This window comes from Zootoca vivipara, chromosome 7 (assembly GCF_963506605.1).
Source record: "Zootoca vivipara chromosome 7, rZooViv1.1, whole genome shotgun sequence".
NCBI lineage: Eukaryota > Metazoa > Chordata > Lepidosauria > Squamata > Lacertidae > Zootoca > Zootoca vivipara.
Genome location: NC_083282.1, coordinates 30,207,616 through 30,221,252, shown reverse-complemented (window position 1 = coordinate 30,221,252; position 13,637 = coordinate 30,207,616). Strand labels below are relative to the sequence as shown.

Here is a 13,637-nt window from a genome sequence, read left to right as displayed (position 1 = left end):
CCCAGAGAAGCTCATTGACAGGATTACAACCAATGCCTCTTCTATATATCCTAAGGTAAAGAGCAGCCGTTACTGGAAGAGTTTATCTATATAATCTATTATTATAATCCAAAAATCAGAACCTGGAAAGACAACAGATGAGAATGGAACAAATCAAGGATCGGGAACCTAAGTGCATCACTTTTGCTTTTGTACCCACTGCTGGGCAAGATAGGTTTATACAGGAGTAATGGTGGGCTGGGATTAGTCACATTCTGGCAATGTAGCTGGCACTCCTTAAGATTGCCTGGGGGATTTTTTTCTAAAATATGCTCATCCTATGGTAGTGCTCTGTTTCAAAAGATAGTTTTGTGTCATACATTCTAAATGTGAGAGAAGGAAGGGGGAAAATAAACATTATTTGCCATAATAAACCAACATAAGAAATCAATCATCCAAATTCCACACACTTTAAAAGTTGAACTAGAGTTTAATTCAATTCCAGCCTCTTTTGCCAGAGACTCAATAGTATAGTTATACCTCGGGCTACGGCCGCTTCAGGTTGCATTTTTTCATGTTAAGAGCACGGCAAACCCGGAAGTGTTTACTTCCAAGTTTTGCTGCGCACGCATGCACAGAAGTGCTCTACCGCGCTTTTGCGCATGTGCAAAAGCGCTGCTCTAGTTATAGACTTTCCATGGTGCAAATGGCACCCTGGAACGGATTGAGTCCATAACTAGAGGTACCACTGTAACTCATTTGATCTTACAAAACATCTAAGTATTTTTTAGTTACATTTTCATGCCTTTGTGTGATTCAGTGGGCATTTATGATTTTTTAAAACTCATGTCAAAGTTTCACTTTCAGCAATGTTATCATAACAAACTGGCTATTCTTTGTTTTGCTTTGTATTTTCCCCAAAACAAATGTAAACGTATATGTAAATGTAAACCAACATAAGAAATCAATCATCCAAATTCCACACACTTTAAAAGTTGAACTAGAGTTTAATTCAATTCCAGCCTCTTTTGCCAGAGACTCAATAGTATAGTTATACCTCGGGCTACGGCCGCTTCAGGTTGCATTTTTTCATGTTAAGAGCACGGCAAACCCGGAAGTGTTTACTTCCAAGTTTTGCTGCGCACGCATGCACAGAAGTGCTCTACCGCGCTTTTGCGCATGTGCAAAAGCGCTGCTCTAGTTATAGACTTTCCATGGTGCAAATGGCACCCTGGAACGGATTGAGTCCATAACTAGAGGTACCACTGTAACTCATTTGATCTTACAAAACATCTAAGTATTTTTTAGTTACATTTTCATGCCTTTGTGTGATTCAGTGGGCATTTATGATTTTTTAAAACTCATGTCAAAGTTTCACTTTCAGCAATGTTATCATAACAAACTGGCTATTCTTTGTTTTGCTTTGTATTTTCCCCAAAACAAATGTAAACGTATATCAAATAGCCATTAGCAACGTTCTGAGAAACATTCCTCACAGGTGCAATATCATAGCAAGGGAACACACTGACATTTTATTGACATCTTTTAAGATACTTTAATATCAAACTTATTAATATTAGCTGAGACTCTGGAGACCTATATATGTTTTCAGAAGGCTGAAATCCTAAGTACAGTTACTTGGGAGTAGCTTCCATTAAATACACAAGCTATAAAAAGTTGAGAGAACAATGCAATAGCCAAGGCCAAGAACTGCTGCAGCAACAAATAACTACTTAGGATAGAGTACAATAACTTGTTTATGAAAATTATACAATGAGAGCTACAAAGTGCTTTTCTACAGTACAAAGTGAAATAAAGAAAGCAAAAATATCTTGTAGGAATTGAAGCCTAACCACCACCAATCCAAACATTTTCAGTGAACCTGGGTTAAGAAACATAGGAATTATTATATGCATTTGTATGTAACCTTGCATTGGCTCCTAAAGATCCACTCTTCCACAGAAAAAAGAGTGGGAAAAGAGCAAATTGGACTGAAGAAGTACGGTAGGGGAATGAGATACTTAACACCATCTCCCCTCTCAAATTTCTTCCCCTATTCTGCAAGGTGAATACTATGTGTGTTTGCAAAGAAAAACATATCTAGAACAATATTGTGTTGGTGGGTCAAACTTAGATAGCATACCAACACTGTATGACACTTATTTAAAGAATTCGGCTAGCTTTTAGAACTCTAGCATTCTCAGCATTCCACTATATCAGGCATCCCCGACCTGCAGCCCTCCAGATGTTTTGGCCTACAGCAGAAATAGAACTGCAGTTACTGGTAAGTATACTTGCTAATGAAGCTACTGTAAAAGGAATGCAATCTGCAAATTCAAGTTGAACAAAAAAATTGTGCTACTGAAATCCAGTCCTCAAAATACTTAATTTGCAACTACCGTGTTTCTCATATTATAAGTCATGTCTTATATTAATTTTTTCTTCAAAAAAACACGACATGGCTTATTTTTGAGGGATGTCTTATTTTTTAATAAAGTGCACGCGGGCGCTGTTTGCCGGGCTTGTCAAGCCCAGCAAGGAGCGCCCGCCGATCTTCGGTGACAGGCGGGGATGGGGGGAGAGCGGAGAACGATCTCCGCTTCTCCCCCACCCCCGCCTGTCACACAGCACAGGGCCGAAGATCGGCGGGCGCTGTTTGCCGGGCTTGTCAAGCCCAGCAAACAGCGCCCGCCGATCTTTGGTGACAGGCGGGGGTGGGGGGAGAGCGGAGCACGATCTCCGCTTCCCCCCCACCCCCCCTGTCACACAGGACAGGTCCGAAGATCGGCGGGCGCTGTTTGCCGGGCTTGTCAAGCCCAGCAAGGAGCGCCCGCCGATCTTTGGTGACAGGCGGGGGTGGGGGGAGAGCGGAGAACGATCTCCGCTTCCCCCCCACCCCCGCCTGTCACACAGGACAGGTCCGAAGATCGGCAGGCGCTGTTTGCCGGGCTTGTCAAGCCCAGCAAACAGCGCCCGCCGATCTTCGGTGACAGGCGGGGGTGGGCGGAGAGCGGAGAACGATCTCCGCTTCCCCCCCACCCCCGCCTGTCACACAGCACAGGTCGGCGGGCGCTGTTTGCCGGGCTTGTCAAGCCCAGCTAGGAGCGCCCGCCGATCTTTGGTGACAGGCGGGGGTGGGGGGAGAGCGGAGAACGATCTCCGCTTCCCCCCCACCCCCGCCTGTCACACAGGACAGGTCCGAAGATCGGCGGGCGCTGTTTGCCGGGCTTGTCAAGCCCAGCAAGGAGCGCCCGCCGATCTTTGGTGACAGGCGGGGGTGGGGGGAGAGCGGAGAACGATCTCCGCTTCCCCCCCCACCCCCGCCTGTCACACAGGACAGGTCCGAAGATCGGCGGGCGCTGTTTGCCGGGCTTGTCAAGCCCAGCAAGGAGCGCCCGCCGATCTTTGGTGACAGGCGGGGGTGGGGGGAGAGCGGAGCACGATCTCCGCTTCCCCCCCACCCCCGCCTGTCACACAGGACAGGTCCGAAGATCGGCGGGCGCTGTTTGCCGGGCTTGTCAAGCCCAGCAAGGAGCGCCCGCCGATCTTTGGTGACAGGCGGGGGTGGGGGGAGAGCGGAGAACGATCTCCGCTTCTCGCCCACCCCCGCCTGTCACACAGCACAGGGCCGAAGATCGGCGGGCGCTGTTTGCCGGGCTTGTCAAGCCCAGCTAGGAGCGCCCGCCGATCTTCGGTGACAGGCGGGGGTGGGCGGAGAGCAGAGAACGATCTCCGCTTCCCCCCCCACCCCCACCTGTCACACAGGACAGGTCCGAAGATCGGCGGGCGCTGTTTGCCGGGCTTGTCAAGCCCAGCAAACAGTGCCCGCCGATCTTTGGTGACAGGCGGGGGTGGGGGGAGAGCGGAGAACGATCTCCGCTTCTCCCCCACCCCCGCCTGTCACACAGCACAGGTCGGCGGGTGCTGTTTGCCGGGCTTGTCAAGCCCAGCAAGGAGCGCCCGCCGATCTTTGGTGACAGGCGGGGGTGGGCGGAGAGCGGAGAACGATCTCCGCTTCTCCCCCACCCCCGCCTGTCACACAGCACAGGTCGGCGGGCGCTGTTTGCCGGGCTTGTCAAGCCCAGCAAGGAGCGCCCGCCGATCTTTGGTGACAGGCGGGGGTGGGGGGAGAGCGGAGAACGATCTCCGCTTCTCGCCCACCCCCGCCTGTCACACAGCACAGGGCCGAAGATCGGCGGGCGCTGTTTGCCGGGCTTGTCAAGCCCAGCTAGGAGCGCCCGCCGATCTTCGGTGACAGGCGGGGGTGGGCGGAGAGCAGAGAACGATCTCCGCTTCCCCCCCCACCCCCACCTGTCACACAGGACAGGTCCGAAGATCGGCGGGCGCTGTTTGCCGGGCTTGTCAAGCCCAGCAAACAGTGCCCGCCGATCTTTGGTGACAGGCGGGGGTGGGGGGAGAGCGGAGAACGATCTCCGCTTCCCCCCCACCCCCGCCTGTCACACAGGACAGGTCCGAAGATCGGCGGGCGCTGTTTGCCGGGCTTGTCAAGCCCAGCAAACAGCGCCCGCCGATCTTTGGTGACAGGCGGGGGTGGGGGGAGAGCGGAGAACGATCTCCGCTTCCCCCCCCCCACCCCCGCCTGTCACACAGGACAGGTCCGAAGATCGGCGGGCGCTGTTTGCCGGGCTTGTCAAGCCCAGCAAGGAGCGCCCGCCGATCTTTGGTGACAGGCGGGGGTGGGGGGAGAGCGGAGAACGATCTCCGCTTCCCCCCACCCCTGCCTGTCACACAGCACAGGTCCGAAGATCGGCGGGCGCTGTTTGCCGGGCTTGTCAAGCCCAGCAAGGAGCGCCCTCCGATCTTCGGCTCTGTCCCCCGATGCGCGACGGCTCGGGGAAGCAGGCAGGGAGCTCCTGCTGGGTCCCGCGCCTTCGCCTCTCGCTCGGTCGGGGCTACACGACATGGCTTATTTTCGGGGTATGTCTTATTTTTCACCAACCCTTAGAAATCCTGTCATGGCTTATTTTTTGGGGATGCCTTAAAATATGAGAAACACGGTAATATGCAACATGTGCGAAAGTTAAAATACATTGCAAAGAGAAAATGAATTATTTTGAACTTCCCTCACAAACTTTATATAAAATTATACTAGGCATATTTTGTTTGTCAGAGGTAAAATCCCAATCCCAGGAAACAAAGATCTCAAAAGTACAAGATAATACAAATGATCTTGTTAAAAAAATCACATTAAAACTTGTTAGGGGATGGAGCAAAAGAACTGTTTGGGGGGGGGTAGTGCTTAAAAATGGAAAGTGTAATGCTGGTGGTCAACAAAAGAGGTTTTAGGACTCTCTCAAGGCACATCTTAAAAAATGTAGTATGAACACAAACAACTGGGAAACACTGGCCTGCAAGCGCTGCAACTGGAGAACAGCCTTTACCAAAAGGTGTCATGGACTTTGAAGACGCTCGAACTCAGGAGGAAAGGAAGAAATGTTCTAAGAGGAAGTGGAAGGACATGTGGATCCAGAATTGACCTCCACAGTCACTTGCAAACTCACTGTTAAGACAGTGTTCATGAAAGGTATAGTAATCTTACTCGGCTATGAGTAAGAGCAAAGGAGATTAACAATCCAGGACAAACCGGGTTGACTGTGCAAGTTTACAGAGGAATGCACAACCCTGCACAAGCGGTACCTAAAACAAAGATTTGTAATGAATCGCAGCATGTACTTTGCAGGCAAAAACCCATTTCATCAAAGAAAATGGTGTCTACAAGTAGAACCATGTGGCTCTGCAGATGTTCCTAGACTCAGATCAGGCTGTCAGCATGGCCAGGGAGTTGTAACACAGTAACATCCGCAGGGCCACAGGCTCCCATCGTCTTCTACTTAAAATCTACTGTGGGTAATATCCTGCTCGGCAGTCAACAGCCAGTGCTGCAAAATATGCTTTCATATTCAATAATGTACTCTGTCAATCTGCTTACCTTTGCTTTTTCTAGAATACCTTATGGCCTTAAAAAAAAGTTTGATAACCAAACTTGTGAAGCAGTGCAGCAGAGAACAGGATTGGCAAACAGGGCTCCAAATTAGGGGATGTTGCGTGGTGTTTGTTTTGCTGGGTCTAGTTTTCCTAAGGAACTTCCCTTGCAGGCCAAATTGTCTCCCAAAGATGATCGTGTCAGTTACAAGTCCGTTAGCACATAACAGCCAATACTATAAGATACTCAGCTAAGGCAAGTGGGAAGTAGCTACCGTATGTGGTCCTGACTAAGGTATTTTGAACCAAAGGTGGGTATTGGAGGTGGTCGAACTTTGCGGGAAGAGGTTACATGGAACAGTTTTAAAGGGCTGAGGAGCCAAGTGGGCTGACCCAAGAAGCATCAATAAAAAGGTGGTATGGGGGCGCCCTCAAGACTATGTGGGAACCTGTGGTGAGAACCTAAGACGCGGGGGGGGGGGGCGCCACGGAGCGTCAGTTTCGACTGTGGGAAAGGCGCAGGGGGGAGGGGAGGAGCCCGACGCGCACAAAACTCTCGCAGGTCTAACTCCCCGTGACGTTCAGCCCCGCCCCCACGCGCGTCGTCGGACTTAAAGAGGCCGGGCCTAAAGGAGCTCACGGCGCGCCGCCCCCTCTCTCTCTCCCTCCCACCCACCTCGCTTCCCGGTTGCCCGTTACCATTATTACCCATCACTCTCAGCGCAGCGCCGCCATCCTGCCTCCGGCCAGCTCCCACGGGAACTAGGGCTGACCTCGCGAGAACTCCCACCTCAACGCGCGCACAACCCTCGCCCAGACTCCTGCGAGCCCAACATGGCGGAAGCGTCGCGCACGTGTCCGCGTGTCCCAGATATACTGTATATACACAACAGCGCCCGCAGTACGCCGTGCGCGCTCCCCCGCGCACGTGGAAGATGGAAGAGAGGGAGAGTAAAATGGTCAAAGGCTGAGGGAAAGGAGCGGTTACGTCGACGCGCACGCGCACGACGCACCCTTCGGTTCAGCAGCTGAGATTCGAACGAGGCGCGCGAGCCGCCTCCTCTCCCGCTCCCGCACGCGCAGGTCACATGGGGATATAATACCTCCCCCTCCTCCTCTTGTTCGCGCTCTCTCCCTCTCCGCGCTCCTTCTCCCGGTCCCCTCCCCTCACCCGCTGCACCATCCGGGTCTCTCCAGTTTCACACCCCCACCCCCCGCGCTCGCCCCGAGGGAGGCGGCCTGACCTGGTTGCTGAGAGACGCGAAACTCAGCCCGGTGGGACCGAAGCAGCGGCTTCTTGCTCACTTCGGTCCCTCTCGGCGGCAGCCGCATCAGACGTCAGCGCTCGCTCGCTCGCTCATCCGCCGCCCCCCCCCTCACACACAACCCAACGGCCGCTTGACTCCCTTCAGCGCCGCGCGGCGGCGGCTCCGCTTCCGCTTCCTTCTCTGTCTCCCTCCCTCACCCGCCTCCCCCCCCCCAGCCCCATTCCCTGCGCAGCCCGCGAGTGGGGGCCGCTCCCTGCAGCTCCGCCTGCTGGTAAACGCTGGGAGGCGACAGAGGTGGGAAAGAGGCTCGGGACGGAGCCGCCCTGGAGCCGGTGGGATGAGCGGTTGGGGCTCTTCGTAACTCTTGCCAGTGGCCTGTTTTCAGTATTACCAGCCACCCCCACCCCCCAAGAACCTGGAAGCACCCCAAGATGGCAGATATTTGGGGCGAGAATCCTCCCACTGCGCCGCAGTTTTGTATCCACCAGAAGTCTCTCTTGGCCCCCCCCCCCCGCCATCAGGTGGGTTATGGAATGGGATGGGTACTTTTTTTGACGAAAATGGGGCAGAGGCGTCTCCTACTATTAACATAGGAGCCGAAATATGTTGATAGGCATTGCCATTCATATAGTGTGCACGCACCCTGTCCTGTGTGACGGGGCTTTCCTCCCCCCTACCCCAATATTTTATTCAAGTTGGCACCCCTGTCCATGAGCCACTTCCAGTGGGGCTTCGTTGAAACCGAAGTCTCTGTTGCCACAAGGGAACATCTGGTTGCTCATTTAGGCAGGCACAACTGGAAATCACCCGCTGATTTGAGAGAAATGCCTGTTTTGGATAGCTCCGTAATAACAGGGAATGTTGCCAAAATGGTGATGAGATGATGCTCGCCGCTTTATTGCAGAGTTAGATATTAACTAGTTTGTCCCGATTAACCGGCTCTTATTGTTTGGGATTATGAAAGTCCGGGTTTAAAGTACTTGGTGTCTGCAAGTTGGTGTCTGCAAGTTTTGCCCCCAGAGGAAATATTGCCACATGATATAGAATCATACAATTGTAGAGTTGGAAGGAAGCACAAGGGTCATTAATAATAATAATAATAATAATAATCTAGTATTTATTCCCCAGCCACTCTGGGCGTCTTACAACATAATGTACTGTATTTTTCCGTGTATTGGAAAAAGGTTTTTTGACTCAAAAAATCACGTCAAAAAACAGTGGTTGTCCAATACACTGATAGTGGCATGGGGGGGGCAAGCAAGGCGCCACCAGCCACCCCCCAAAATAGGGGGGGCTTATACATGGGGGTGTCCTATAGACGGAAAAATACAGTATATAAAACATAGTAAAATATCAAACATTAAAAACCTCCCATTACATGTTGTCCAACCCCTTGCATTGCAGGAATCTTTTGCCCAATGTGGGGCTTGAACCCACAACCTCGAGTTTCATGCTCCTATTGACTGAGCTGTCACCAGTAAATGGTGGTGTATAGCAGGGGTCACCGGCCTTTCTGGATGAGTGGCACGTAGAGTATTGAGGGAGTGCTGGGAGTACCTGTCACAAAATACTACCATGGTGAAGCTTTTCCCCAAACTGTATTTACATACTGTAAGAGTTTAAGCTGTTGAACTCCTGCCTGCCAGGCACCTCAGGTGTGTAATTTGTTCCACCATAAAATTAGGTGGCCTCACTGTTAAGTTGCACATCATCACTCCCAAAGTAGCAATATTGATCCTATCAGCCTGAAAGTGAGGCAGGACTTCTAACCTGGAACCATACACATGCACCTTTTACATGGGTTGCTACCATTTCAGCTACTTTCTGCTGTTCACATAGATCTAGCTATGCATCCTTCTGTAGTAGAATACCCTCTTCCAATAATTTTTTCCCGTAACAATTGAAATTAAACAACTGTGTTTTTCAGGATTTGTTAATACATTTCCAGAAAAACAACTATTGAATTTTACAGTTAATTCAGTTGTTAAATACAGACCTATCTACAAAAAGGGTGTCAATGCAACTCTAGTGCTGTTCTGCTGTTGCTTTCCTCACTTATGAAGTTTTCTGGTTTTAATTAGAACAGATGGTCACAGAGAGTAGAACTAGACATACTGGGCAGTATCCAGCTAAATAGCTCCACTACTGCAAGAACTTTGCTGTTTGATAAAACTTCACCTCTCCATGACCCCCCCAACTGTTCATTAAATATTTGCTGGGGGGGTGTCCTCCCAACCCTCCAGAGCAGATTTAGGGGGTGTGCAGGAGAGAAGGCAGGGAAGTTCCATTATACTGTACAGCTAAAAGTTAGCAGAGTGGTTTTATTGGATAGCGTCTACTTCAAATAGCTCATGATTTAAAAATACACAGTGACTCTGTGACACTTGTTTGGCTGCTGCTTTTGTAGGGAAAAACCTCACACTACAATACTATATCACTTTAATTTATTTAATATAGATTAGATATTACTGGGCAATAGAAAGCAAGGCATTACATCTGTTGGGACATTTAGTTAGAACATGCATCTACACTTTGCATCAATCTGTTTACTCTTCCTCTCTTCAGATTGCCTCTTTACTAAGGAACTTCATTGTTTGTATTTATTTGTCTGAAAAGAAGCTATTGAAGTAGCCTTTAGAATGGCAGAAGTGTGGTACTGTACTGTGACCCATACAGCTCTCCCCACCACCACCAAATATACTGTTACATAAATGAAAAACCTAGCATTTGGGGTTCCATGACTTCAAACACACAAAATTGCAGGTTGAAAATGCAAATTGCTATGTTTGGATGCTGATGAACGCTTGTGTCATGAAATTAATTAATAGAAGCTTTGATGCTTACAATAAACCATTCTGGCATCATTTTAGTCTCTTGTATTTGGTCTGTGTTCTCATTCAGTAGTATCATCTACCTAAACCAATTCTACTTTAAAGTCAATAAAAAAGTATGCATTACAACTTTTTCTTAGTTCGCTAAATACAAAATTAACTCTGACACACTGTCAAAAATCAAAGGATACTTTTAAACAATAGATCAAAGTTTCAATTCAAATTTTGATTCATAGTCACTGTTTAACCCACAGAATGAAACAGCATTTTAGCAAGCATTAAAGAGTAGGCTTGGTAATAGGATTTGATCAAAAATCTTGTGCCTGTTTTTGTAGATACTTGGCCCTGGCTAATGATGAAGGAGTGCAATATTTCAGTTTGTTTGATCTACCATTTGAAAGTCGGGGAGAAAGGAGAGGGATGTGTTGCTATGGCAACAAGGACATCTGGATTTTAAATACCATATTATACAGAAATGTACCCAGAATAGGTAAAATAGGTTAAGGTAGAATAGGTTAAGCCAAATAAGGAATTAATTTTCCTGAGAAATCTTCATACATTGTATGATGCACAGATAACCCAATAATCCTAAATCTTTTTTGGTCATATTTAAAAATAGCAAGCACATCTCAAATTTCATTTTATCAAGCCTAAAAGATTTATGAAGCCATTTATTTAAGCAAATGCTTCTGGCTTCATGAATTACTTACACCCAAAGCATTTGGGTACATACATAAATTACTATCTACATTAGATAAGGCAACTATGTTTTGCAAATAGTCATAGTATTTGCAACTGGCAAAGGCTATTTCTACATTTTTTTCTATAACCATAAGGCTAACATATGTTCTGTGGGCCAGAAGCTTTGTTTTTAAGTAAAACGTGAGTAGTGCTTATGAATATGTACTAACTTTCACACACAAAAATCTCGGGGGCTCTAAAGAGAAGGTATAAAGCAGGGGTCCCCAAAGTAATAAGGCCCGGGGGCCGAATACGGCCTAATCGCCTTCTCAATCTGGCCCGCGGATGGTCCGGGAATCATCATGTTTTTACATGAGTAGAATGTGTCCTTTTATTTAAAATGCATCTCTGGGTTATTTGTGGGGGCTGCCTGGTGTTTTTACATGACTATAATGTGTGCTTTTATTTAAAATGCATCTCTGGGTTATTTGTGGGGCATAGCAATACGTTCATATTTTCCCCCAAAATATAGTCCGGCCCCCCACAAGGTCTGAGGGACAGTGGACCGGCCCCCTGCTGAAAAATTTTGCTGACCCCTGGTATAAAGTTTCCAAGTGCTACAAGAGAACCTCTTGATAAAAAAACATGTCCTAACTTTACACTGTAATGACCAAGAACCTAGAATTAAGATGAGACTATGTTACAAATAAGGATAAATGGGAAAGTCAGAGTCTTGTTTCTCAAAGTTTGGGTTCTCCAGAGGCAGGAAAATGATTTAGTCTACCCACAGCTTCAATTCTCAGCATTTCCAGGTACGACTGGAGAGCCTCTGCCAGTCAGTGTAGATAATACTGAGGTAAATGGTCTGACTCAGTATAAGGCAGCTTCTGATGTTCCATTTACTAGAATGAAATTATTGTTGCACTTTCATCCTCTGGACTGCCATTTGTACTGTAAGTAAACCATTTTGACTCAAAGGTGAGCATGCTTTTGAAGGTTTCTCCAGTCAAAATAGATCTCCCCTTTCATTTCTGAAATTGTACATTAAAGCACAGCAGCAACCTATAATACATATTCCTAATATATGCCTTGAAGTTAAAGTTCAATCACTTGCTTAAAGTTCAAACACGTTATCATTTTACCATTAGTTTTTATTGAACTAGCAAATAATAATATTGCTTATACGTTAGCAATATTCAGGAAGAAACACATTTGGGTGACATTCAACATTTCAATATGAATAATCTAGAATGCTTTTGCAGTCTTGCTTAGTGTTATCATTCAACATCTGACATCATAAATCATGCCAATGAGCATTGCAGAACTGTACAATAGATTTTTCCACATTAAACTATTGATGCTTTTAATTTAAAAAAAAGACTAGAAAATTTTTCAGGTGTGCAAGCTGCTAACATACCCACTTCATGCTCTCAGAACACACACTCCTAAAGACTATGGGTTTGTTTAATTACACATACTATTGATTATACTAGCTTACATTCAACAACAACTTATCAGACAGTTTAAACAGTAGGAAGTTACTTATACGCTGCTGACCAAAACCAATGTTTCATCTGAATCATTAGTATATATGACACACTCAAATAAGAAAATTATTTAATGCAAAGTTAATTATGTTTTTCTATAGTGCAGTGCAAATAAAAGTGAAGCATAACTTTTCCTGAGTTTTCTTAGGATGTTAGAACCATTTTGTACAATCTAACAGCTTAAAATATTTATATTTCATTTCGTTAATATTTGCTAAATTGATATCCCATCTTTCCACCATGTGGTGTTAAAGACCCTTTAAATCTTGTCTTGACAAGACCCGATATGAAAGAGCCTAGAAATTCATAGAGATATTGAAAATAACAGTTAAATCCATCATCTCTACTTTGCATATGTACAGCTAATGTAGAACAAGGAAGTTATCCTAGGGTCTCTGATAGATTCTAAAACATTTTTAGAATTTATATATTACAAGTCTCAATTTGTTTCTCACAGACAGAATAATGCCCAACCTCCCGTTATCTCACAGGGAAAACAAAAAATAAAACAGAAAAACAGACAAAAAAATCTTAGGAATGTATGTTGTTAACTGGATGCTATCTCATTAGAATTTATCCATGGGTTGGTGGCTACAGACCACGTGTTTCTAATTCAATCTTATCTTCAGTTTGTAACGATTCAGGTTCAATTTGAGCAACAGGTGGTCGCAGGATGATTTCCGGTCCTCCCCCATAGATGGACTGTAGAAAATTCCATGTTTCTTCAGAAATCTGTCCCGAATCAGCTCCTAAAAAACATTTTGGTGAAGGTGAAGCCGATATTCAACTAATGATTTTTGAAAACAATCTGCTTATAAGTGATATATTTTAATACCAAGCTCCAAATCTAAGCACAGCAAACTGTGCAGATGGCATTAACTGGATGAGGGTAACTATTTAAGATTACTTTAATTTTTGCAACAGTGCATGCAACTCAAGCCAATTACATTCCACATACTTGGCATTTTGTTCTTACAAGTAAATATTTTATAAAACTCGAAGGGCTTGACATTTACAAGGAGACTTAATGTTATAGAGGAATTCTGCTATGCATAAACTTCACTCTCACTCTCTCATTTTTAAGTCAACATCTTGGAACAGCTACCCACATATTTTCAAAGGTTTTCAACCCTTCACCCCCTTAGTAATAATGTGGACTAAAAAGCTGCATGTTATCCAATGGATTGTACAGCAACTGATGGTAAATCCATGCTGCACAGACTTTTAGATATGAAGTTTCACACTCACAGTCCTTAATTTTTGCCTTCAACATAAAATGTCATTTTAAAAAACAAAGACAAAAAATAGAGCTGAAGTACTACTGTTTTAAATGGAAGCTAGTAATCTTGAAACAACATACATCTCAAAACACCTCATATATGTGTTCA

At 46.2% G+C, this 13,637-nt stretch overlaps 2 protein-coding genes across 11 annotated transcripts in view; both read right to left on the bottom strand.

Moving 5' to 3' along the window:
• The window catches only part of ZZZ3 (zinc finger ZZ-type containing 3), a 43,637-nt gene extending 36,306 nt beyond the window's left edge, over positions 1–7,331 (bottom strand). For 5 of the 7 annotated variants that reach the window (XM_035121625.2, XM_035121627.2, XM_035121629.2 and 2 more), the window contains exon 1: positions 7,167–7,331. The gene's annotated coding sequence lies outside the window, so the exon portion shown is untranslated. Of the gene's footprint in view, positions 1–6,630; positions 7,076–7,166 lie in introns of those variants that run through there. The other 2 variants (XM_035121624.2, XM_060276805.1) reach the window with 1 other exon arrangement.
• A 445-nt stretch (positions 7,332–7,776) lies between these two features.
• USP33 (ubiquitin specific peptidase 33) overlaps positions 7,777–13,637 on the bottom strand; it is a 36,579-nt gene continuing 30,718 nt past the window's right edge. The window contains exon 23 of one of the 4 annotated variants that reach the window (XM_035122533.2): positions 7,777–12,998. In XM_035122533.2, the coding sequence (XP_034978424.1) occupies positions 12,841–12,998 (158 nt within the window). In that variant the 3' untranslated portion in view covers positions 7,777–12,840. The remainder of the gene's footprint in view (positions 12,999–13,637) is intronic. The other 3 variants (XM_035122531.2, XM_035122529.2, XM_035122530.2) reach the window with 3 other exon arrangements.